At 40.0% G+C, this 27,138-nt stretch overlaps 1 protein-coding gene across 1 annotated transcript in view; it reads left to right on the top strand.

Annotated features, from left to right (window-relative positions):
- Window positions 1–27,138, top strand: part of kcmf1 (potassium channel modulatory factor 1) — a 132,192-nt gene that overhangs the window by 83,076 nt on the left and 21,978 nt on the right. Inside the window, exons 3-4 of the mRNA XM_069925718.1 lie at window positions 5,160–5,299; window positions 19,533–19,634. Coding sequence (XP_069781819.1) covers window positions 5,160–5,299; window positions 19,533–19,634 — 242 coding nt within the window. The remainder of the gene's footprint in view (window positions 1–5,159; window positions 5,300–19,532; window positions 19,635–27,138) is intronic.

Here is a 27,138-nt window from a genome sequence, read left to right as displayed (position 1 = left end):
ATGCTGTTGTGGAGAGGGACTTGGGAGTGCTTGTGCATGAATCGCAAAAAGTTAGGTTGCAGGTGCAGCAGGTTATTAAGAAGGCAAATGGAATGTTGGCCTTCGTCGCTAGAGGAATTGAATTCAGGAGTAGGGAGGTAATGTTGCAACTGTATAAGGTACTGGTGAGACCACACCTGGAGTACTGTGTCCAGTTCTGGTCTCCATATTTGAGGAAGGATATACTGGCTTTGGAAACGATCCAGAGGAGGTTTACTAGGTTGATTCCTGGGATGAAGGGGTTGACTTATGATGAAAGATTAACTTGTCTAGGATTGTATTCGCTCGAGTTCAGAAGAATGAGAGGAGATGTTATAGAAACATATAGGATTATGAAGGGTATGGATAGGATATATGTAGGAAGGTTTTTTGAGCTGGCCGTGGAAACTAAAATGAGAGGACACAGTCTCAAGATTCTGGGGAGTAGATTTAGGACAGAGATGAGGAAAAATAGTTTTTCCCAGAGAGTAGTGAATGTTTGAAATTCTCTAACCAGGGAAGTGGTTGAAGCTACCTCATTAAACATATTTAAAATTTGGTTAGATAAATTTTTACATGATAGAGGAATTAGGGGATATGGGGAGAAGGCAGGTAGGTGGAGTTGGGTCATAAATTAAATCAGCCATAATCATATTGAATGGCGGAGCAGGCTCGATGGGCCATTTTTGGCCTACTCCTGTTCCTACTTCCTATGTTCGAATTAATCTATTTTAAAATGTTACGAGCCCAGAGGCTCCCCAGGTGAAAATGGCTTTCCACCAGAATTTTACAAAGAATTTAAAGATTTATTAATGCTTCTTTTTATGGAGATATTGCATCAGGCAGTTCGATTGCATACTTTGCTGGAATCTTTCTCAACAGCAATAATAACGAAGATTCCTAAGAAAGAAGGGATCCATTGAAATTGTCATCATATTGGCCAATTTCTTTGTTAAATATGGACTTTAAAATACTAGACAAGGCTTTGGCAAATAGATTGGCAAAACTTTTGCCTAAATTGATAAATAAGGACCAAACAGGATCTGTAAAGAAAAGGCAATTAGCAGACAATGAAACAAGACTGCTTAGTGTAATTCATTTGATCCAGAAAATAGATGAATTTAGTGTTCCAGTTGCTCTCGATGCAGAAAAGGCCTCTGATAGATTGGAGTGGGACTTTTTAATTTAAAGTATTGGAGAAATTTGGATTAAGTCAAAATTTTATAAATTGGATTTTAGCTCTATATCATGAACCCAAGGGTAGAATTTTGACCAGTGGTCAAATATCTTCAACATTCCCACTATCTAGGTCTAGTAGACAAGGATGTCCACAATCCCCAGTTCGCTTCGTATTGGCCATAGAACCTCTGGCGGAAACTATTCGACAGGATCCAAGCATTAAGGGGTTCAGAGTGGACCAAGATAAACATAAGATTAGTCTTTTTGCAAATGATGTTTTAATATATCTGACAGAGCCTGGAACTCCTCTACAAAAATTGTACTTGCAATTGGAAGATTATGGGAAGTGAGATTATATCTTTAACGGATGGGGATTATACGAATTGTAAAAGAAATACATAATTTGGATGGCCGATAAATGGGATCAAATACTTGGGGATTAAAGTAGATAATGATTTTTAAAAACTTGTATGAATTGAACTACCTCTGCTTGCTTAAGAATGTTGAAGATTTAAATGAATGTTTTTTTTTGTACTGCCAAATAAGTTTGTTTACATTTCTCTCGTATTCATATCTTTCTTGAGTGCAGTTTTTTACACTGCCTGGCCCCCAGGAAGAATACTCATGCATGAACTCTAACAATAATTATGCATGTGTTTTGACAATAAATTTGAACTATGGAGCAACATTTATCCAAAAATCCATAGGAGTTATTTATTGCATCCATGCTTCCAGGTGAGGCCTCAATATTGGGAAAATTATATGCAGATTGGGGGTTAGCTTCGTTGAACACCTTCATGCTGTCCATTACAACAGCAAGGGTTCTCCAGTGGCTAGCCACATCAGTTTTCACACTGACATCTATCCATGGCCTCGTGTATTGCCAGGTTGAGGCCACAAGCAAGTTGGAGGAACAATGTGTTGTATTCTGTTGTGGCAGTCTCCAAACAGACTGAATCAATATTACCTCCAGTTTCTGATAACCTCCCCCCCTCTGTTTTTCTTCACCACCCCTACTCCCCACATCCCTCTGATTCCCTTCCTTCTTTTACTCCTTCTCATCCCTTCTCTTCCTATCAGAGACCATATTTCTCAACCCTCAGTCCCCTCCCCTAAACTCTTTGCTTCTTTCTTCCCCCTCTCAGGGACATTCATCTATCATCTGCAAACCTCCCCCAGCCCACCTGCAACTAAACCTTCTTATTTAGCTGTCTGTCTATGTTTTGGCATGCCTGATGAAGGGGTCTGGTCTGATGCTGCACAATCTGATTTCCTCCAGCACTTATTACTTCAGTAGATGCAGACTCTTTGTTGACTTACCTCTTCTCCCATCCCCAGTCTTGATGAAGCGTTTTGGATGAAAAGCCAACCATTCTTTTACTCCCTCCAATGCTGAATTTCTCCAGTTATATTATGTTTAGCTGCAGCTGCTGGTGTTGAGTTTTGATAATAATTTCAGAATTATTTGCATACATTTCATTGCAAGTGTAAAACATACAAAACAGGAAGGAGGTTTTCAGGTGGGCCAATGTACAAATTTTGATTTTGGTTTAGAATTTCTCTTGGAAACAGTATTGCATCCTATCTCCTATCATTGGTCTAAATGTTATTCCCTTTAAGTAAATGTATTATCGTATAATTGGGAGTGTACCAACAATCATCCATTGTGGAAATGAGAAGTTGCAGATGCTGTAAACTCGAACAAAAAACAGGCAGCATCTGTGGAGGGAAATAGACAATTAGTGTATTAAGTTGTGACCCTTCATCTGAACACAAATCAAATCAATTGTAATTTGAACTAATTAAATATCTTTTTGTACATGGTCTTAGAATTGCCAGTCCAATCTCTAAAAATGAGAAATGTATTATTTACCTGTTATATATTCCAGATTATAAATTAACACAAAAGATAATTTGAGGTTGGGTAAATTTGTTCCATTATCACCTCTGTATAATGAGAGCCCACCAGAGCCCACCTCACTGACAAAAGGCAAAGGAGGAAAAACCCAACACCCAACCCCAACCCACCAATTTTCCCTTGCAACCGCTGCAATCGTGTCTGCCTGTCCCGCATCGGACTGGTCAGCCACAAACGAGCCTGCAGCTGACGTGGACTTTTTACCCCTCCATAAATCTTCGTCCGCGAAGCCAAGCCAAAGAAAGATAATGAGAAAAAAATATTTGCCCAGATTTTTTAAACAGTTATCTGATTCCATTTCAAAATTACCTTTCTTTTCTGATGACTAATTCTTCCAACTTGTTGTAGGGCTCATTCCACATGAACCCCATTCTGTAATTTAAGATTGGCATTTTCTTTACTACATTCTGTTGAAGTGGAAAGTCAAGAAAGACTTCCAATCTTATCCCAAACTGTAGATATTCCAGCAGATGTGTCAGCAAGAGTAGGCAATCTCTCCAAAATTTTTTTTTTGGCAGATACATCATATTGTTTTTATTGGCTTTGCTGAGAATAGTGTGAATATTTTTAGGATTCAAGATATGTCAATAGTGAAAGTTAACAGACTAAGGTGTTTTTAAAACCTGTGATAGTTCAATTTCTTTACAGAGCATTGTTTAAGTACAATTAATTCTGAAGCTCCTTTTGAGAAATGAGAAACTAGAATCAAAATTTCCATCAACAATTCCACTTTCAATCTTAATCCAAAAATCTTATTGGACATCATATTTTAAAGAAGGGTTTGAATGATTTTTGTCTTGAAAAATAAGACATTTGACATCTATTGCTGAATATTCTCATCCACCTCAATTATTCTACTTTTATTTGCATTTGAAGTCCATTATCATTGAAGATTTGCAGTGATCCTCTTTAGTTTTAGATAATAACATCTTGAAGGAATTTGACAGTCTTATCACTAAATCAACTCTCATTGTCCCTTTCTTCCTCTGGAACCTAGACCCACTGACTTTCCATTCCTGCCATCTTACACACTGTCTTTTTCTCTAGTCTGAGAAATTGCATTAATTTAATGTTTGAGTACTAAAGTCTTAAATCTCATTTGTTGTACCTTCCCAGAAGTATACTTATTGGTGGATAGGACAAGCTGATTCTGCTTGCATTGGTGCCTTCTTCTGGTCATTCAGCTGTACCCATAGAGAATTGTTTGTCAAATAGAAACCTTCGAGATTAAATTGACAGAAGTATTGATTCATCAACTTTAAACAGGTGAAAAAATTAATATTTTACAGTAAATTATGCTTGATCTACCCAAATTTATTTTGAGTTTAAACCCATCCCTTAAATGAATGATACATTACATTTTTAACAAAACAAGGCTTTAACAGCTTGTTTTAAAGATACAATGCATCCTGTTTTGTAATCTGCACAAATATATGGCCTCTAAAATGTGCCAATTGCTTGTACAACATCAATTTACACATTTGTCATTTTCCTTTGGGTTGTAGATATTGCATCACGAGTATTTAAGGCATTCAAATTTTGCCCACCCTCAGACCAAACAAATTTTGCCCACTAGGTTACCATATTCCCATGTACAATTTTCCATCAACCACCCATTTAATTTATTCTTGAACAATGAATACTTTAGTTGGATGTTCTAAGCCCTGCAATCCTAAATCTCATAGTCTGCTCGTTTTTTAGAAGCGATCCATATTTCTGTCAACATTTTTTTTCATAATTGTACAAACCTGACCCCTCTCCGCTTTAGCCAAAAGTCTTGAAAAATTGAATGTATTTTCATCTTTGTTCTTGATATAACAATGTGGAGAATATTTATCACAAATTTCTGATAGGTTAACAATTTTAAATGGTATGAAACTATGCAGCTATTACATTAACTATTCACAGTTGAGTTTCAGCTTGGTTTAACACTTGTATAGATCCAGGTTAGGGCTGTTTTGGGGGAAAACATCCTGTGATATTTGCACACATGTTAAGTACTCAGGCTATTCTATATATTGATCTGTACGTTATTGTTTTGCAGATTTGTATTACGGTGGGGAAGCCTTGTCAGTTGAACAGCCACAGTCTTTTACTTGTCCTTACTGTGGGAAAATGGGGTTCACTGAAACAACTCTCCAGGAACATGTTACTTCAGAGCATGCAGAAACATCAACAGAAGTGGTAAGAGGCATCTAGGACTTTAAAAACAAATGTTTAATGTGGATGAGACTGACAAGGCTACTTTATGGCCCATCTCCAGTTCTTTGATGGAAATGAGTCAACCACACTTGTGGGACTGGAGTTGATAATAGGCCAAACAGTAGGGGATGTGGTGCCTTGCATAAAGGTTATTAATAACCATTTGGCTCTGCTTATAAAATGGTGGCTCTCATTATTGTTTATAGTGTATTGAGTTTATTTTCAAAGCATGTTATGGTGGACGATGAACCTCTCACCTCTGAAGTAATTTTTCATAATTATTACTCCAAGATGAATTCAATTATCCAGTGAGTTTAAATTTGAATGCTCTGGTACACACCCTTCTGTTTTGTGTTAGCAACTTGGATTTGTCTATCATAATCATTTCTGTGCCCATGTAATTTTTCAATTCATTTTGTGTCTATTTGCATGTGTATTTTGGCTGCTGCTTTAAAGCCAAGCCCATTATTTATCTACCCTCTTTTGGTATTTCTTGGTACCAATTTTATGCTCTCTTCTGTCATTGAGTCACGCCAACCTTAATTTCCCCTGACTTTTATATCTAATCCTTGGTCTCAATCATTATTGTTTCTCTGCCTTCCTATTCTTTATCATTATCTTTGGTTTGTTGAATTTTCTCATGGACAGGTGTACAATTATTACTTATATTCTCTGCATAATCACAGATTGATCACATCTCCTGCCCTTGCGGAGCCAACTCCATTTGAGCAATTTTCCTTGTTTAATTCCACTCAACTCTCCTTAAGATATACTTCCTTAAGTATGAGTTCTTTCTAAACATAACCTCAGTGCTCAGTTACGTCTCATCCTCTCTAGTTTTGATCCCAATCTTTGCCTTACTGTTTTACTGTTATTACATCTATGCACGTTCTGCTATGACCGTCCTCTTGAAAGTCAATCACCCATTATCTCCTTCATTACTTCTCTTTGTTTCTTTCAAATCCTTTCATTCATTCACTGCAATTCTGTCAATCTGATCCATCATATCCTTCTTTGCTTTGGAAAAAATACATGCCAATCTCTTGGTCCGTAAATACTGCTTCAAATCATGGGGTCTAGATAAATGTTGTTGGTGCTCATTTCATCATCCATTACCAGATTTGGCTGAAGGTTATCAGTTGTACTTCAGAATTAATAAGGAATGCATTGATAATAAAGAAGTCAAGAAATTGCAGTTGCTGAAATCCAGAGCAAGCAAATAAGCTGGAGGAACTCAGCAGGTCAGGCAGTATTTATGGAGAGAAATGGACAGTAAAGGTTATCGATTAAACCCTTTTTCAAGTCTTAAGATGGGGAAGGGATTATAGCGAGCATAAAAAGTGGGCTGAAGAGGGACCAAGACATATAATATAAGACTGGGACAAATAAAGGAGGGAGTGGTGAAGTAGAAGTGGAGACCACTGGGGTGGATATTTGTTGGGAACAGATAAAGGACAAAGGAAAATCATGAAACCAGAATGGATTACCTGAAATTGGAAAATTCATTGTCTGTACCATTGAATTTTAGGCTGTCCAGGCTATTATGCCATTTTTCAAGTTTAGGTTTGGCATGTCCTGGCAATAGATGAAGTCAAGGGTAAATGGGTCTGTAAGGGAATGGGGAGTGTTGTGTTTGGAAAGTATCAGGCTTGGTAGGTTCACAGAAAGATGAATCTGGACACAAGTAGGTCATTATTGAGCACAGGAAGACAAACGGGAAGACATCAAATGATACTTAATTGCTCTACTACTAAACAAATATATAGACTTTCAGATCGGTCCCAGATTGGACTCCGATACCAGTGACTGCCTATCTTGGACGTGCTCCTGCACATGTACACACTTCACAGACAGGGACTTTCAAACACACTCCTGATTCCTTGTACCAATGGAGGTGCTGCTCTCTGCAAGCACTGCTCCATCACCGTATTATGGCTCAACTTAAGTGTAGTGCACACCTTACCCATGACTCTTCCAACAATGTCCACAGTAGTGACATGGTGTGGAATGATGTCCGGGACTTGGATCAAGAAGCAGAGAGAAAGAAATGTCACGTGCAACGATGTTTTATACTCTTCTTACCTGGGCATCTAGCCAATAATGACACTGAGTCATTTAAATGAGCAATGGTAAGATGTGCACTAATGGGTGGCCTTCATGACTTCCGAATTTGTTTCAGACAGCGAGGTCATGTGATCCTCTGCAATTCACAGTGTTCCAGACAGATGCAACATGCTCCTCCACAATCCACATATAACAGGGAGGGGAATTAAAATGGCTGCCAACCAGGATCTCCGCTGATGCCTGATGACAGTCTGTAGGTAATTAGCAAAGTACTGCCTCTTCTGTGTTTGGTTTCACCAATGTAGAAGAAACCATATTCAGAGCACTGAATGCAGTAGATGAGGTTGGAGGAGGTGCAAGTGAAACCATACCTCACCTGGAATGTCTTTTTGTGTTCCTCGATGGAGGTGAGAAAGTCGATGTAGGGACAATTCTTACATCTACAGTGGTTGTAGCAGGAGGTGTCTTAGGGGCTGGAAGAATGGTCAGGATGGAAGAGCAAATCAGGGAGACATGAAGAGTGTGGTCTCTGGAAAGGCTGAAAGGGTTGCGGCATGGAAGATGTGGCTGGTAGTGGGATCACTTTGTAGTTGCTGGAAGTGTTGAAGAATGATGTGCCAGATGTGGTGGCTGTCAGAATGAAAAGTGAGGACCAAGGGAACTCTATCCTTGTTCTCTTTGGGAGATAAAGGGTGGGGTTGACTGTGTTTGAAATGGGGAAATGCAGGTATCCTCTCTCTTAATCCACTACATTTCGTGCTATCTCTGTGGTCTTTAGATTAGTGAAACCAAATACAGACTGGGCAACTACTTTACTGATTACCTGTGCTCTGTTCTCGGAACTCCTTGTTGCTAGCCATTTTAATTCCTCTCCTTTTTTCCCCCATTGACTGTCTGTCCTTGGTCTCCACTGTTTCCATTTATCTGTTTCCAACATCCCCACTCCCCAAAGGTATCATCCCCCACCTGTCTCCCCACTTTCTCCCACCTTAATACGTCCAGTGTCCTTTATCCTCTTGGCCCTTCCTCAGGCCTTTCTCTCCCTCTTCTTTTTATGGTTGCTTTCTCCCCTTCCCAAAATATTGAATATTCATTTCTCTCCATGACCTGTGGAGTCCCTCCAGCTTCTCTTTCTATGCAATGGTAATAGCCATTTTCTTCATCACCATTACCTCCCTCAGCCTTTCTTCCCTTGCAGTTTCGTCCTTCTAGTAACACCAAGAACAAGGAGGGCAAGAACTAGATAACAAGTTCTGCTGTATTAGGATCTCTCGTTCATTCCTCTTCCCCATTCCTGTTAATCGAACTTCTGCATGATAGTCTGTCTTGGTCCATTTCTATTCATCTTCAAATTCAAGTTAGGTTTATTGTAATCTGATTGCACAAGTATATTGTTCTCCAGTTTTCGGTGCAAAACACGTAGATGCACAACCAGACATAACACAAAGAAACAATATATATGCAGGATAAATATTCATATATACAAATAAATTAATAAATACTGCTTTGTCAATATGAGAGTCTCAGATGGTTAATGTGAGCAGTTCCTTTGGTTGATCAGCATTCTCACTGCTTTGGGAAGAAGCTATTCCTCAGCCCGGTGGTGCTGCAGCTGAAAGATTCTATGTGCAGAGTGGAAGGGGTCTTCAGTGATTTTGTATGCCCTCTTCAGGCAATGATCCTGGCAGCTGAAGATCTTGCCTATGAATCTTGATATCTCAGGATATGATTAGCTTCCTGTTTAGATATTCTTGTGAATTGGTATGACAAATTGTTTCCTTGTTTGATTATAGTCTGCATGCACTATTAAGCACTTCTGCTGGAGATGGAAAATCCATTGGATTATATAGTCTTTTATGGGCTTTACCCTGATCTTTACCACAATTTCACCCAGAAATTCATGAGAATTTTGAGAGGATTGAGGAAAAGAGGACAAATGAAGGAGAAATGTGTGAGAGGCAATGGAGAGGGAAGGGGAGGCGAAGGTAGGGCCAGAGGGAGAAACTCTTTTCCTTATTTTTTTTTACAGTACTAAAAAAAAACTATCTGTCCCATTGACTTTATTTACAATCAAATCTCTCATTCCATAATCATTTTCTTGAAAACTATTCTTGAAATGAACATATTTACCAAGTTGCTTGCCATAGACTTGGCTTTTTCAGGTTGGAGACCAAAGGCCTATAACATTGATATTTGTCTCTGTAGTTCTTTAAATATCAGAAAGAAGTAGCAACCTTATCCTTTTATAATTTTAATACCTCTCATTACATTTTTCAATCACTTGCAGATTTTGTCTTGAAAATCTTTTGTATTTTTTCACAGTAGGCACTTTTGTAGATAATCTATTTTCTACTGTTTTTTAATTTTACACAAGGTAAAACATGAAAGTCTCCAGGCACCATGGTTGAAGTAAAAACATAATGCTGGAGAAAGTCAGCAGGCCAAACAGTGTACTTTATGCAGCAAGATAAAGATACATAACCAACGTTTCGGGCTTGAGCCCTTCATTAAGCTATGTAGGGAGGCACCAAATGTAATGGTGGGGTGAGGGGCAGGGGGAGGTGGACAGTCCCACAGGCAGAAGCTAATAGGTGGATAAGGGAGTGAGGACACACCAGCAGACAAGAGGAGGAGGGATGGTTCTATATAGACCTGTGAATGGAGAAGTAAGAGGATGGAGAGCTGGATGAAAAAAGACAAAGGGGAAAGGAGAGAGGGAGAATGGAGAATAGGCTAGCAGAAACTGCACCTATATTAATACCATCTGTTTGGAGAGTGTCCAGATGGAAAATTAAGTGTTGCTCCTCCAATTTATGGGTGGTCTTGGTGAGATAGTACGAGACCATAGAAAGACACGTCAGCATGGGAGTGATTTGAAGTGGTTGGCCACTGGGAGATCCCTGTCACTGATGCAGACAGAGTGGATAGAACTATAAAATCTTAATTTCATATGAGCTTTAGATTATCTAGGACTTTATTTTATTTCTTAATTTCTGAATTTTCAAGAGAATTGGTAATACATGAATTACTTTAAAAGTCCTGACAGGGGAAGGCAACCTTTTACCATGCATGGGCCGGATGGTGTGTCAGTGGTTGAAAGGTAGGTTGCACTGCTACTACCACAAATGAAATAAATAGACATAATAAATAAATAAATAAATTGACACGACAATGCATTTCAGGTCAGCAAAGGCATCTTCAATTCTGGAAATGTACCAAAAATCACAAGTTAGTCATTAAAATGACACAATTAAAAAAAAAACATTAAAATCAAAAAGGAGAAAAATTAGTCTCATTGAAAACAAAATAACTAACCCCAAAACTGACAGCAGTGGGGGGGGGGGGGTGAATGTCACACACAGAGAGGGTGAGCCTCCTACAAAGAGAGGGGGCTCTCACTCCAAGAGAGAGGGGCATGTCACAGAGAGAGAGGAAGTGACAAAGAGAGATTTATGGACAGATATGGGAGAGGGGGTCGGGGAGTCTCCAGCACAGAGGGCGGAGGGGAGTCTCACATAGAAGGCAGGGATGGGGTGTATACACAACAGAGGATGGGGGTGTCTCCAAGGCACAGAGTGGGGTGGGGAGGATGCACCCAATGGGGCAGCTATGCACTGGGCCATATAAATATAGTTCACGGACTGTAAGTTGCCCACCCCTGACATGAGGTTATCAATTCCCTCTGCTCTTTTATTCTACTAAGCTGTTGCATTAAAATGTATAAACCTGTCCTTTCTCTTTGGAGAACTTTTTACTCAGATGAATAGTTTCATCACTGAAGAGAGTGGCTTTCCTGAGGTTGATTTTTGTCAGAAGATTATTAATTAAAAGGTGCACTCTGCTGTTGTGCAGAGGGACTTGGGAGTGCTGTGCATGAATTACAGAAGGTTGGTTTGCAGGTGCAACAGGTAATCAAGAAGCAAATAGAATGTTGATCTTCACTGCTCGAGGAATGGAATTTAAGAGTAGGGGCATTCTGCTTCAACTTTACAGATGCTGGTGAGGTTGCACCTTGAGTAGTGGCCACATTGTATGCTGCCCTTGTGAAGGCTACCCATCCACTGTCATTGAAAATTTTTAAACTGTAGATGCTGGAAATTTGAAATAAAAACGAGTACTGTGTACAGTTCTGGTCTCCTTGCTTGAGAAAGTGCTTGGAGGTGGTGCAGAGAAAGTTCACCACATTGATGCCAGAGATGAGGGGGTTAATCTTTGAGGAGAGATTGAGTTGCTGGAATTCAGATGAATGTGAGGACATCTTGTAAAAAAGAAATGTATAAAATGATTGGTAAGTTAGAGCAGGAAAGTTGTTTTCATTGGTAGGTGAGATTAGAACTAGGGAAAATCTCAAAATTTCAGGGTGTAGATTTAGGACTAAGTTGAGGAGAAACTGCTTTTCCTAGAGAGTAGTGAATCTGTGTCATTCTCTTCCCAATGAAACAGTAGAATCTGCATCATTAAACATCTTTTATAAGATGATTAGTTTTTTTTGCATAATGGAGAATTTAGGGTTAGGAAAGGATAGGTAGGTGGAGCAGAGTCCATGGTTACTGGGTGTTTTTAATTCAGTTAAACATAATAACTTTAGATACCAACAATGGTGTTACTGGAAGTTCTCTGGTGCAGTTCCAGAGATTAGAAGGCAAACAGTATAAACCAATCTTTTAAAAATTACCACTTTTTGGATTTTGCTTTCTTGTCCCAGAATTTGGTTGGGAATTGAACTCTTTATAAAGGCTCTCTTTAGATTTCAAGTCTAACTTAAAAATCACTTGGATTCATGCACACATGTAGGACCTTTTAGTTAAAAATAGTCTTTCGCTCTGCATTACACAACATGTAAGGGAGGGGCAGAACTTTCTTACACCCCTCACTTTTTATTCATGGATGAGCATTTGTCTCAGAACTGTTTGAGATTGATAGGTAAGATCAAGTATTTTACTTGTAAGTATTTTGGAAGAAAGAATCAAGATATCGTAATTGTTGAGGCTAAGAAAGTTTGGTCTGATTTAATTCCCTCACTTAATGCCTAAAATTCTATTTCAGGATAATTTAAAAAAATGTTCCCCTAATGACAAAGTAATGATTCAAATTTATCCATTCTTTCATCTGTTTTGCTGAAAGGACACACTTTTCTTGACTGTTATAATAATTCAGAATTTGTTCTTCTCTGTGTTGGTTCATGCTACTTTTCATTTGGCAGCCAACTATAAAAGTGTGGTTTAGAGAGGTAATCTGATCATGGCATTAGGCACTTTAAGTCTTCCAGTATCAACTTCATTGGCTTTATCGACTGCTGCTTTGTAAAGGTTGGATCATTTGAGGATAAAGAGTGTGCAACTTTTCTAGAACTGTTTGAGGAAAATGTCACCTCCATTTTTGGAGGTCATAATTTTTTCATTTCCTGCTTTGGCATTGGATTACATTTAATAAATTATTTCTACTTGCATGTTTTATTCAACTCTTTTTGACCTTTTTGTGCTCCTGCTTAGGTTGACATCAACTGTATATTTGACTAAGTCCATTAAATTTCTGAATTTGTTTTTTTTTTGTAAATTAGAAATAACGGTAAGCACACCATCAGATTCCGGGACATTTGCTAATTATGTGCCCCTTTCATGTGCAGCTTTGCCAGGTGCACTTTGGGAAGCTCCTATTGGTATAGAAATTCCATTTATTTACAGGTAGTCCCCTCTTACGGCTGTAATCGGTTCTGAGGAACCGATCCTATCTCGAAATGGCCACAAGTCGGAAGTCCCTGTATCTGTATTGGAATTGGTGAAATCCAACATAGTGTCCCCATGCTAGCTCTCGCAAGAGCTTGAAAACCAAGGGCAAGTTTTGCTAGAGCTTGGCCACCATTGCTGGAGGTGTTATTTTTGAAAGGTATGCCCCTACTTTTATCAGAAAACCATCAACTTTTATAGATAAATATAATTTTTCATTATATTTATTTTGGTCATATGTGCGGATAGTCAGATGTTGCAAGACAGGGACTACTTATATTTGGATTGTCATTTCTTGAAATAGGCTTTCATGATTGGCTTACATAATTTTCCCTCTTTGACTTTTTGTTGACTGATTGTTCTAGTACAGATCATTCTCAAATGTACTCCTGTTTCTTGTTTAATCCAAATTTTGAAGATCAGCACCTACTTAGTCTTTTTCCCCCCAATCAACCTAATCTCCCCATTATTTACTAACTCCCTCATAATGATTCCCAATGCCCTTTCAGTCTCTTTTGGCACAATAGCCAAAAAGCTCAGACTGTTTGCGATACAAGATGGAAAAAAAATCCTGGGGCAACAAGTAAGGTAGCAATCCTGCTAAGTCTTCGGTAACCTTTTTTCAGTTTTTCTAACAACTGGCGTTTTATCTTTCTGTCTTGTGATTTGTTTGAGCTTTTGTGTTTGGTTTGTTCACATTTGAAATACTGTAATTTCATTGGTATCATTTTTTTTCTTGAATGAGGATCTGGTATAGTTTGAAAAAAAAATCGTTCAAAGTATTTAATTTTTTTACTCTGATTTGAGGATATGTAGAGTCACTGGCAGGTTGATGAACAGAGCTATATTATGGTGCAAGTCCATAGTTCCTTGAAAATGGCAACTCAAGTTGATAGGGTGGTGAAGAGGGTATATTTGTTCATTATTTGGGGCTTAAAAATATAAGAGTTGGAACATAACCATATAACCACTTACAGCACAGAACAGGCCAGTTCGGCCCTACTAGTCCATGCCGTAACAAATCCCCACCCTCCTAGTCCCACTGACCTCTCCAGTCCTCTCCTCTCCATGTAACTATCCAGTCTTTCCTTAAATATAGCCAATGATCCCGCCTCGACTACGTCTGCCGGAAGCTCATTCCACATCCCTACCACCCTTTGCGTAAAGAAATTTCCCCTCAAGTTCCCCTTATAATTTTCCCCCTTCAATCTTAAACCATGCCCTCTAGTTTGAATCTCCCCCACTCTTAATTGAAAAAGCCTATCCACGTTTACTCTGTCTGTCCCTTTTAAAATCTTAAACACCTCTATCAAGTCCCCTCTCAATCTTCTACGCTCCAGAGAAAAAAGCCCCAGTCTGCACAACCTTTCCCTGTAACTCAAACCTTGAAATCGTGTCAACATTCTCGTGAACCTTCTCTGTACTCGCTCTATTTTGTTTATATCTTTCCTATAATTTGGTGACCAAAACTGTACACAGTACTCCAAATTTGGCCTCAACAAGATGGCCTCATCTTGTTGAAACTTTGCAAAACACTGATTAGGCTGCACATGGAGTATAATGTGTAGTTCTGGATGCCATACTATAAGAGGGATGTAGTTGTCATCTGACTATATCTCATGGAACGAGTTCTTTGACTTGTCTTATACAAGTTGACCATGTTGTTGTTCTGCGATATTCCCATATGCCTGGACTGGAGAGAGTGCAAAGAAGACTGACTGGGAATGTTGCCTGGATCAGAGTACCAGTTATGGGAAGATTAAGGTAGGCTGATATTGTTTCCTCAGGAACAATGACAATAGAAGTATATAAGATTATGGGTGGCAAAGATAGGATAGATAGTCAAAATATTGTCCCATGATATAGGTATCAAAAACAAGTGGATGCATTTAAGGTTAGAGGGAGGAGCTTTAAAGGGGATTTTTACATAATGGTTGATATCTGTATTGGCTGCCAGAGAAGTTGATGAATTCAGATACAATTACTACATGTAAGTGACATTTAGGTAGGCACTTAAATAGGGAAGGCATAGAAGGATATAGTCCTGATGTGGGCACATGGGATTGGTGTTAATGGATAAAAAGATCAGCATGGACATAATCAATGGGCCTTTTTCTGTGCTGTATGGCTCTATGACTGAGTCTGTAACTTTAAATCCTTTGAGTCAAATTCTACATTTAACTTAGCCACATATCTGCAATTCAATTTGGATAATGTAGAAGATAGCAAGCCATAACTAGCACCTGGGCTCTTTTTCTTATTTTAATTGTCACTCTTCTTCAACAGGCTTTGATCAATACAGTGGTAGTAGCAATAAGTTTTTAAAGGTTTGTATGAGATGAATACAATGATTTGTCTCTGGGTGTATTAGTTTATGGGATAATAATGAGCAGATTTATTCAGAGAGTGTTGCAACTGGTAGGTTTGTTGCTAAAACTCCATACTTTCTGATATAGATGCTCTGAGCTTTAGATGTGGATCTCAGGAGGCTATTTAAAAAATCCCTTTGTCTAATACAGGTACACAATTCTTTATCCGGGAGGGGGGAGTGGAGAGAGACGGCAATGTGACTTGGGCGGGGGTGGGGGTGGGGGGGGGGAGGAGAGAGAGAGAGACGGCAGCGTGACTCAGGCCAAGGGGAGGAGAGAAAGACGGTAGCGCCACTTGGGTGGGCGAGGGGGAGAGAGACGCCAGCGCAACTGGAAGGGAGTGGATACAGTAGCACAATTCGGGTGGGCTTAAATCTGGGGCAGCTGGCATTTGTTCTGAAATCTGGAAAAATCCAAAATTCGGAACACACTGTCCCCAAAGGGTTCCGGATAAAGGATTGTGTACCTGTATATCTTAAATTGAATTATGTTAAAGTAAAAGATGATTACTTGCCCAGAATCTTAATGCTGCAAATAAGGAGCTGTCTGTACATTGAGAGTATTGCTAATCATGGGGAAGTAACATTGAGTTTAGTTACTCAGACACCTACTATATGGAGCACTCATACTCCCCTTTGTATTTTTCAAGGTTAACTTGTAAAATTCCCTTTAAGATTCATTTTCTTTGAGTGTACCTTTTTTCCCTGTGGAAACTGCAAAGTTATTTTTTTAATCAAAAAGCATTTAGGTAATCTATCCCATTGAGCCTGCTCTGGAAACAGAAACTTTGGCCCATTTCGTTCTTGCTGATCAAGATACCCTTCTGCACTAATTCTATTTGACTGCATTTGGCACACATTTCTCCAAACCTTTCCTATCCATATACCTATCCAAATGCCTTTTAAATGTTATCATTTATATCTGCCTCTGCTACTGTCTTTGGCAGCTCATTTCATATACCCTTTACCCTCTGGGTAGTGGGAAAAACTTGTCCCACAGATTCTTTAAATATTTCCCCCTTCATCTTAAACCTATTACTCCAGTTTTAGATTCCCCTGCGCTAGGAAAAAGACTATGGCTATCTTGTCTATGTTTTCAATCTTCTGTATGGTCCTCCTTTGCTCCACGTGGATGAAAAAAACAATCAATCCATTCTCTTGTAATTCAAACCCTCCTGTCCAGACATCATTTCCTGTGAAGCTGTTCTGCACTCTCTCTGGCTCAATTGCATCCTTTCTCAATTAGTGACTAGAATAGCACACAATACTTCCAAATGTAGTCTGACGATCAATTTGTACAATTGTAATACAGGTCCTTTATCCAGAACACTTGGGGGACAGTGTGTTGCGAATTTTGGATTTTTCCAGATTTCGGAAAGCCCACCCGAATTGTGCTGCCGTATCCACCCCCACCCCTTCTAGTCGCCCAGTCGCCTCTCCCAGTTGCCCGGCTGCCTCCCCCAAGCACCAGCCGCCTCTCTCCCCACTTACTGGATTTTGGAGCTTTCCAGATTTTAGATGTCTGGATAAAGGATCGTGTACCTGTATATCATCCCAACTCTTGCACTTGATGCCTTGGCCAATGAAGACAAGCATGCCATACAACAACTTTGCCACTCTCCCAGTCTTGCTACTTTCAGAGAACTATATCATTGTCCCCCAAGGTATTTCTGTTCACCAGCATTTCCCATAGTTTTGGCATTTGCTGTGTAAGCCCTGGGCTGGCATGGTTTAATTTACATAGATTTAGAAAGGCATGGTCAGATTCAGGAGAATCAGCATGGCTTTGTGTATGGCAGATCATGTCTTAAATATCTGATAGCTTTTTCAGGAAGTGATGAAGTTGACTTGCAAGGTTAGGGCAGGGGATGTTGTCTACACGGACTAAGTAAGGTATTTGACAAGGTCTCTTGTGGTGAGCTGATCCAGAAAGTACAGATGCATTTGAGCTATGATGAATTGATGGTTTGAATTCCAAATTGGCTGGCCCATAGAGGTCAGAGGGCAATGGTGGAACGGTTTTATTTGGCTAGAGGCTAGCGACTCGTGGTGTTCCAGAATGATTGATGGTGGGGACCCCTTTTGTTTGTCAGAAATGTATATTACTCAGCTGAAAAAGTACTGCTATAGCCTAAATAAAATGCAACAAGCTCATTGGCATCAAAAATAGAAAAGTCAGGTTGACAATTGGCTATAAATCATTGTGTGCACTGAATTATAATACAGTGGAGCCCTTGGTATCTGGCAATGGGAATAGTTAGATGCCAGATAGATGCACTTTCTGGTTGCTCTTAACGATGCCTAACAAGTACACCTGCATTAAGAATAAACAGTTTAAAAGACAAAAATACTATCCTGTACTTTCACTGAACAAACTTCACTTGCATGAATATATAAACTGTCAAGCAATTTACTTTATTTTTTAGTCACATTCTTTGGAAAAAATTTAACCATTGCTGCTGCATCTGCAGGTTCCTCCCTCCCCCCCCCCACCCACACACACACACACACACACACACACACACACACACACACTCACACACACAATGGAGCCACCTGAAAGACTAACAATATTGTTATAGATAATTAACCCACCCCCCCCCCCCCCGCCCTTCCAAGTTTACAGATAAAGCCTGACTGGGATAACTGTTACTAAGCATGATAAGGAGACACTTTGAGAGTCACCCCAACAGTGAGCGGCATCAACCAGTTCTTCATCCAAGGCGACACCATCACTGACTTTATTCAAACAGCTGCTGCGAGCAAAGCATGACCAAGGCACTCCACTAACTGAATGTTTGCTTCCATCTTCACCAAAGGCTTATGTGTTACTTCAGAGAACACCTACAATTTTAAACTTGCGTATTATTTTATTCTTATTTATTTAATTTTTTTATTATTTGTTTTTGTCAATTTCTTAAGGCTGCCAGTTGCTTAAATTCCAGATACCAGGGTTTACAGTATAATGTTGTAATTGGTGAGGCAGAAAGAAGGAAGGAGAAAGATAATTTAATTGTGAACTTCAGTAAATAATAAAACAAAATTACATTTGTTGAAAATCTAAAAGACAAAATGCTGGAATTGTTCAGCAGGTCAGGCTATATCTGGTGGAAAAGAAACCAAATTAATATTTCAAGTCGAAGACCTTTCACAAGAACTGGAAAGGAGACAAAATAAGATGGTTTGACCTGAAATGTTAATTCTGTTTCCCTACAGATGCACTCTGCTGAGTGTTTCCATCATTTTCTGTTTTTAATTTGGATTGTTTTGGCTGAATGACCACCAACCAATAATAAATTATACACAAGATCATCTTGTTTGAAGCAATGAAGTGAAAAAATAAAATGGAAATTTATAAAGATGGTATATATTGGAAAAGATATTAAAGGAAGCTGAAAGATCTACAGATTTGTATACAAGTATCCTCCCACTATCCGAAATGAAACCTTTTGTAAGCCAAAATGGCGCAAAGTGATAAAGCAATTACCATGAATTTATATGGGAAAAAATTTTCAGCGTTCCCAGACCCATTACCCGTGCTCTCCCAACAGCCCACTCTCAGTCCCCACGCTAATTTCATTGCCCTGCGCTCTCCTGACAGCCTGCTCTCAGTCCCCACACTGATCCCACTGGGCCATGCTCTCCCGACACCCTGTTCTCAGTCCCCACGCTGATCCCACTGGCTCTCCCTACGCCCGCTCTCGGTCCCCCATGCTGATCCCACAGCCCCGCGCTCTCCTGACAGCCTGTTGAATACCATATTTGCTTTACGTCTTTTTTCATGAAAGCCAAAATCCTCTTTGGATTTCTTTCAGTTAACAAAAAAAAGTACTAATGTAGGTCTTTCATAAAACATTCTTTTGAAAAGCGGGAAATATCCTTGTATCTGGAAATTTTTTTAAAATAAAGATGATGAAAAGATACCCAGCATTAATTAACATAAATGGAAATTTATTGAGGTTTCAGTTGGATGGGTCATGATTTATTGAAAGCACGTACTTGAGGGGCCAAATTTTCCTCCTCCAATATATAACTTTTTTCTTTTGATGTGTTGCAGGTTTGTCCAATTTGTGCAGCATTACCTGGAGGGGATCCTAATCATGTCACAGACGACTTTGCAGCTCATCTTACACTTGAACACAGGGCTCCAAGAGATTTAATATCCTTTTTTTGAGTTTAAAATTAACTGTAGGTGCCTAAAGGAAAATTGTGTTGCGCACCCATTCACAAAGATTTTGGAATGGGAAGTTTTCATTTATCATGTCTTTTTATGATAATACAGTAATGAATTTGTCAGGTTCATTGTACAATGCTATGGCCAAACAGACACTGTAAACAACTACAATAGTATTCTTAATTGAATTAAAAAGAGATAATAAATACCAAAGGTAGGTGATAAATATTCAGTTACAGTACTGCAAAAAAGGTGACTTTTCAATGGTGTAGAATAGATAGGCCTTTTGTAGTGTTGGAGCAGTCCAAGGATCAAGAGCCTGATAGCTTTGGAAAGGAACTGCTCTCGAACCTAGAGGTGCTAGACCAGGCTTCTGTACCTTCTGCTTGAAATGTTGGCTTCCTTCTTGAGGCACCGACTCTCACAGATGTTTTCAGTAGGTCCTATGGAGGACCTAGCTATGTTTGCTACCTTCTGGAGCCTACAGCACTACTGTGCAATTGAATTCTCAGTCTAGCCTGTGATGCAACCAGTCTCCATACTTTCCACAGTGCATCTGTAGAAGTTAGTGTTCAATCTGCCAATTCTCCTTTGAAAATAGAGACATCAGTGTGCCTTCATCACGGTTACCTCTATGTGCTGGCTTCAGGAAAGCTCTTCTAAATATGGATTCCCAGGAACTTGAATGTTTTAGCACTTACCACTCTCAACCCATCAATGCAGACATTTGAGTCCCTCTGCCTTTCTTTCCTAAAATTATCCACAGCTGTGGATGAGTGTATCCCCATTGAATTGTTTAGAGCTATCCCCAACCAGAAGCCCTGGATGAACAATGAAATCCAGAACCTGCTGAGAGCCAGATCAATACAGAAGGAACAGGTATGCCCTGCGAAAAGCTATCTCCTGGTTGAAGTGGAGATGATGGATGAAAATGGAAACAAGGGACACCGACAGCAGTGGCAGGGCCCATATACCATAACCTGATACAAAATCAAATCTGGTGAAGTAGCAGATGGCAAAGTTTTGCTCCCAGAGGAAAACAATGCCTTCTACACCCAATTCGATGACAGTAGCAAAGAAGAACCACCTCTCTGCACCCCCCATGATCCCATCATGTCCGTATCTGAGGATGATGCGTGTGCTGTCTTCAGGAGAGTGAATCCAAGGAAAGCATCCAGCCCAGATGGAGTACTAGGCCGAGTATTAAAACCTGAGTTGACTTACTTACCAATAAATTCACGGATATCTTCAATTACTCACTCTAGTAGGGCATGGTACCCACCTGTTTCCAACAGGTGTCAATCATACTAGCCTTAATGACCATTGACCAGTGGCACTTACATTAACAGGGATGAAATGTTTTGAAAGGCTGTTGTTGAAGCATATCAGCTCCTGGATGCATTCCAGTTCGCCTATCATAGCAACAAATTTTTCGGTGGTTACCATCTTACTGGCTCTACACAAAGCCCTGGAACACCTGGACCACAAAGATGCATTCATCAGGATGCTCTTTATCAACTACAGTTTGGCATTTAACACCATCATCCCCTCAAAATGGATGGGCAAACTCCAAGACCTGGGACTCCCAACAACCCCACTGTGTAATTTGATCATGGATTTCCTCACCTCTAGACCACAATCATTGAGGATCCATAAAAACATCTCCACAATATCCATCAATACAGGAGCACCACAGGGCTGTGTTCCTAGCCCCCTGCTCTACTCACTTTACACCTATGACTGTGTGGCTCGTCTGACAATAACACCATCTACAAATTTGCCAATGATACCACAATAATGGGTTGTATAAAGAAAGATGATGAGTCAGTATATAGGAGGGAAATTGAAAACTCGGCTGCACCAATAACAACAATAACCTTGCATTCAATGTCCCCAAAACTAAGGAGCTTGTCTTTAATGAAGGAAAAGCCAGGGGTGTACATTCCAGTGATCATTTGGGGATCAGAGGTGGAGAGGGTGAGTAAATTTAATTCCTGGGAGTCGCTGTATAGGACTATCCTGGACCCAGCACACTAATGGCATCATGAATAAAAAAGCATGTCAGCACCTCTACTTCCTCAGGATTTTGCGGAGATTTAGTATGACATCAAAAACCTTAGTAAATTTCTACAGATGTGTGATGCAAAGTATGCTGACTGGCTGCATCATGATCTGGTACGGGGACAACAATATCCCTGAGCATAAAGCCCTCAAAAATCTAGTGAACACAGCCCAGGGCATCACAGGCAAAATCCTCCCCACTATTGAGAACATCAATAGGGAACACTGCCATCAGAGAACAGCAGCAATCATCAAGGATCCCCACCACCCGCTCTGTTCTCGCTGCTGCAAACAGGAAAGAGGTACAGGTGCCACAAGATTTTCACCACCAGGTTCAGGAACAGTTGCTACCCCTCCACCATCAGACTCCTCCACAAAAACTCAATCAGGGACTCTTACTTATGTACTTTATTGACTTTTTGAAACTTCTCTATGTTTTGCACAGTTTGTTTACATTTGTTTTTGTTTACAGTTTATTTGCTTACATGTATACGCTGTATACAGTCTTTTTGCCCTGCCAGTAAGTGGTTATATTCCTTGCCCACAGGAAAAAGAATGTCAGAGTAGTTTGTGATGTCAGGTATGTACTCTCGCAATAAATCTAAAATTGACAATCAGCTCCTTTGTCTTAGTGATTTTGAGAGAAGGACTGTTGATCTGGGACCACCCAACCAGATTTTTGATATCCACTCCATGATGACTTATCATATACAGTTACTCAGCCAACACTGGTGGTGTTGGCAGCAAATTTGTAAATCGAGTTGGAGCTTAAATTGGCTACACAGTTGCTAATGTTCAGGTAGTAGTGTTGATGGTCAGCATTGAGATGGGCCATGCCCCCTCTTAGTCTGTCCAAATCACCCTGCAGCTTCTTGGAATCTTCATCCCGGCTTACATTACCACTCATCTTAGTGTCATCTGCAAACATGGAAATATTGCATTCATTTCTGTCCTCCAGATCATTAATATTTATTTTACCCCAATCTGAAAAGGCCCCATTTATTATCATTCTGCTTCTTGCATGCCAGTTTTCTATCTATATATTACTTCTTATACCATGTTCTCTAATTTTGCACACCAATCTCTTGTGTGGGACCTTGTCAAAAAACCTTTTGAAAGTCCAAATACACCACATCAGCAGGTTCACTGATTTCTACTCTACTGGTTACATCCTCAAAAATTTCCAGAAGATAGGTCAAGCGTGTGATTTCCATTGGGCTAATCCTGTCACTCCTATACATAAACATGGGAATGACATCTTTAATAATTTAATCTCTTTAATAATTGACTCCAGAATTGTTCCCATTAAAGACAAGCTAGCTGATCTATAATTCCCTGGTTGCTCCCCTTTTTCGAAAAGGGTGTGGTATTAGCAATCCGCCAATCTAAAGGAGATGCTCCAGAGTATAGAGAATGATGGAAAATTATCATTAGTGCGTCCACTGTCTCTGAAGCCACCTAAAGTATCAGGCCCTGGAGATTTAGTGACTTTTTACAGCACCAATTGACTGCTTCATGACTGATAACAATTTCTATCGATTGTTCCTCTGTGATTGTTGACAATAATGGAATGTTGTGTACTCTTGAATATTAAGTTCCCAAGTTAAAACACAATGCTGGAGAAACTCAGAAGGTCCAAAAGTGTTCTTTATATCGCAAAGATAAAAATACATAACCATTGTTTCATGCTTGAGTGCTTCATCAAGGTATCCTTACCTGCTGAGTTTCTCCAGCATTGTGTTTTTACTTCAACTGTGGTGTCTGCAGACTTGGGTGTTTTACCATCAAGTTCCCAATCCTGGTTATCCTAGAGCTATGTTTCAGTAATCCTAATCAGGTCAGAACCATTAACATTTATCTCTGCTGTTAGTTCAACTTTATTGTCATTGCTCCTTGCATTGAAATAAAGAACCTTCAGGCTTGGTTTGTTAAAATTAGACTTCAAAGTGGCTCTTTTTGTTCCTTTTATGCTTTTCATCCCTCTTCTTACTTTTGCTACTGCCTCCATTCCACGCCCTTCTGTCACCCTACATAGATCCTCATTCACTGCCCTATGAGTTTAAACTCTTCCCAACAGCACTAGCAAACCTCCCCCACTCTCAAACCCAGGACATTGATTCTGGCCCTGGCCAACGTTGGTTTGTCCTGCTCCCATCTTCTCCAGAACTGGCTGTAATGGTTCAGGAATTTGAATTCCTCCCTCCAATACCTCTGGTCAAATTGTGTATTCCTCCTCACTTTCCTGCTGTTTCTAGTCTGACTGACATTGTCATTGGTAAAAATACTGAGATTTCTTGGAGATCCTACTTTTTAATTTATCTTGTAACTCCCTGAATTCAGCTTGTAGAATCTCGTACCATTTCTTACTTATGTCGTTGCTACTTGCATGCATTAATAGATCCTTCTCTATTTTGCAAGGTCCTTGGGCCTCATTATTCACAATCCATTTCAATGATTTGTCTGAAGTGTCCAAAGTGTTTGGGGTGTATGGTTGGCATAGCTGTTAGTGCAACACTTTTACAGCAGCAGCGATCGGAACCAGAGTTCAAATCCCACCCTGTCTGCAAAGAGTTTGTACCTTCTCCCTGTGTCTGCAAGAGTTTTCCCCAGGGGCTCAGGTTTCCTTCCACTGTTCAAAACTTACTAAGGGTGTAGGTTAATTGGGTGTAAATTGGGCGGCATAGACTTGTGGGCCAAAATGGCCTGTTACCATGCTGTACATGTAAATTTAAATTTAAAATGTTTGCTAACGATACCAAACCAGGTGGTCATCAGGATGAGGGGACTTGTCTATAGTGTATTTCTCAGTCCTACCTCTAATGATAGCTATTACATCCAGATCCTCACCTCCTGTCACACCCATAACTTCTGTCTTTGGCATGTTAGACATGCCCCTCCATCGTAAAGAACGACACAAAATAGTAATTCAAAGCCTCAGCCTCATTACCCAAAATTAATTCCCCTTCTCATCCTCCAAGGCACCAACTTTCACTTTAGCCATCTTTTCCGCTTTATTAATTCTTAACAACTTTTACTGTCCATTTTTATATTTTGTGCTAATCTTTTGTTATAATCTACGTTCCTTCCCTATTGCTTGCTTCATAGTTTGTTGCTTTTTAAAGTTTTCCCAATCTTCCAGTTACCCATTGATCTTGGCAACTTTGTATGCATGAGCTTTTAGTTTGATGCCTTCATTTCCTTAGTTATCTAAGATGGCTGTCCCCAATCTTTGCTGTCCTTGATTTTAACTGGAATATACTTTTGTGGAGCACCATGAAAAATCTCTTTGAAAATCTTCCACTGCTCTCAATCGTCACTCCATATTATCTGCGTTTCTAGTCAACCTTGGCCAACTCCTCCTTCATCCCCTTGTAGTTTCCCTTGTTTAGGCAAAATCCACTAGTTTTATACTGAACAATTGTAGCCTCCATTTGTATGAGAAAAATCAATCATACTCTGATCACTCTTTCCAAGAGCACCCCTAACTACAAGATTGCTGATTTTACCTGTCTCATTGCACAGGACCAGATCCAAGATGGCATGCTCCCTTGTAAGTTCAGTAACATGCTGTTCAAGAAAATTTCTCAAGGTGGCTTCAACCAACCTGATTCATCCAGTTTATGTGCGTGTTAAAGTCCCCCACAATAACTGCTATTCCATCCTTGCATGCCTCCGGTATTTCTTGGTTCATTACCTGTGTGACTAATGTTGTTATGGGATGGCCTGTGGACAACTTTAATCAGTAATTTTTTTCCCCTTTAGTTTTCCTCATCTCTACCCAGATGAATCCAACACTTTACTCCTTAGATCTTGCATCATCTCTCACTATTGCCCTGATCTCAATCTTAACTAAGAGCGCTTCCCATCGCCCTTGCCTTCCTGCCTGTCCTTCCATATGGCCTGATATACTTAGATATTTAATTCCCAATCCTCTCCCCTTTGTACTGATTTGTACCATAGGTTCACTGCCCTTGTTTTGGATACCACGAGCATTCAGATTAAGTGCCCTTCTATTCACTGTGCTTTTAAAATCTGGTAATCTTTATTTCTTTTACACTTGACTTTTATTCCCCCCACCCCTTACTTTTCTCTTTTTATATCTTTTGTTTTTACTTTATCCACACTTCTTTTACTTTATCCATCCCTCTCCAATCTGTTGAATCCACTTTATTTAGTTTAAAGCCCTGTCCACCGTCCGAGTCAAGCGATTTTCCAGGATCCATTTCCCATGAATTGGAACTCACTTTTCCCACACCAATCCTTGAGCCATGCATTTAACTCTCTAATCTTCTGAACCCTTGCCAATTTGCACATGGCTCAGGTAGTAATTGAGGGATCACCACCTTTTTGATTCTGCCTTTTAATTCAGTCCCTTGCTCTTTCAATTCCCTGGTTTTCCCTATGTCATTGGTACCCACATGGACAATGACAACTAGATCTTCTCCTCCCACAACAAATTTCTCTTCAGGTTAGCAAAGATGTCCCAAACCTAGGAACCAGGCAGGCAACATGGCCTTTAGGACATTCTATCTCTGCAACAGAGAGCTTTGTCTATTCCCCTAACTACTTGATCCTGGATTACCGCTACATTTCTCTCCCTCTATTGAATGCCTTCAGTGCCATAGTTAAGTTGCTCATTCTTCCTACGGCCCCCATTGCGATCCACACAAGGAGAAAGAATCTCGGATTTGAGATAAGATCAAGGGCTGAGGCTCCTCCAGCACTGACTCTTGGATCCCACTACCTGCCTCACTCACAGTCACTCCCTTTTGTCCATGGCCACAGGCCAAATTTAAAATTTGAGGAAGCTGTTCTAATGGGTGTGAATGTCCAGGTACCCCCACCCCTGATCTGCCACAGTGCTTGAAGCTCTGATTCAAAGTCATCAATTTTGAACCTAAATTATTTGAGCAACCAACACTTGCTGCATGTGTATTCATCGGGAACTACAGTGGTGGTCACCAGCTCCCACATTATGCTGTAGATGTATTCATCGGGAACTACAGTGGTGTCCACCAGCTCCCACATTATGCTGGAGATGTATTCATCATGAACTACAGTGGTATCCACCAGTTCCCACATTATGCTGCTACAACACATGATCTGATCCTGCATGAATACTTCATTTAATTACCTCTAATTTGGTGATTTATATTACCATTACAAAAACTTTACCTGCTCCTCACCTGTATCTCCTCGCCAAAGCCTTGTTCCCATTCCTGCACTGCTCATTCCCACAATGGCACTCCACTCTGTCCTTGTTTTACTTTCATTTGCTCCTGCTTCTGTGCTTGGTTTTCTCACCCTGTGAATTAATTGCTCCATTTCGCAGTACTTCCCTGATAAATGCCCTGAAAGCAAAGTCCAGCTCCTGACACTCACCAGTTGCTGAGTCCAGTGGAAAACGCCTGCTTGCATTTATCTCACG

This window comes from Narcine bancroftii, chromosome 1 (assembly GCF_036971445.1).
Source record: "Narcine bancroftii isolate sNarBan1 chromosome 1, sNarBan1.hap1, whole genome shotgun sequence".
NCBI lineage: Eukaryota > Metazoa > Chordata > Chondrichthyes > Torpediniformes > Narcinidae > Narcine > Narcine bancroftii.
Note: the sequence above shows the minus strand (reverse complement) of the source record. Positions and strands in the feature narration are given on the sequence as shown.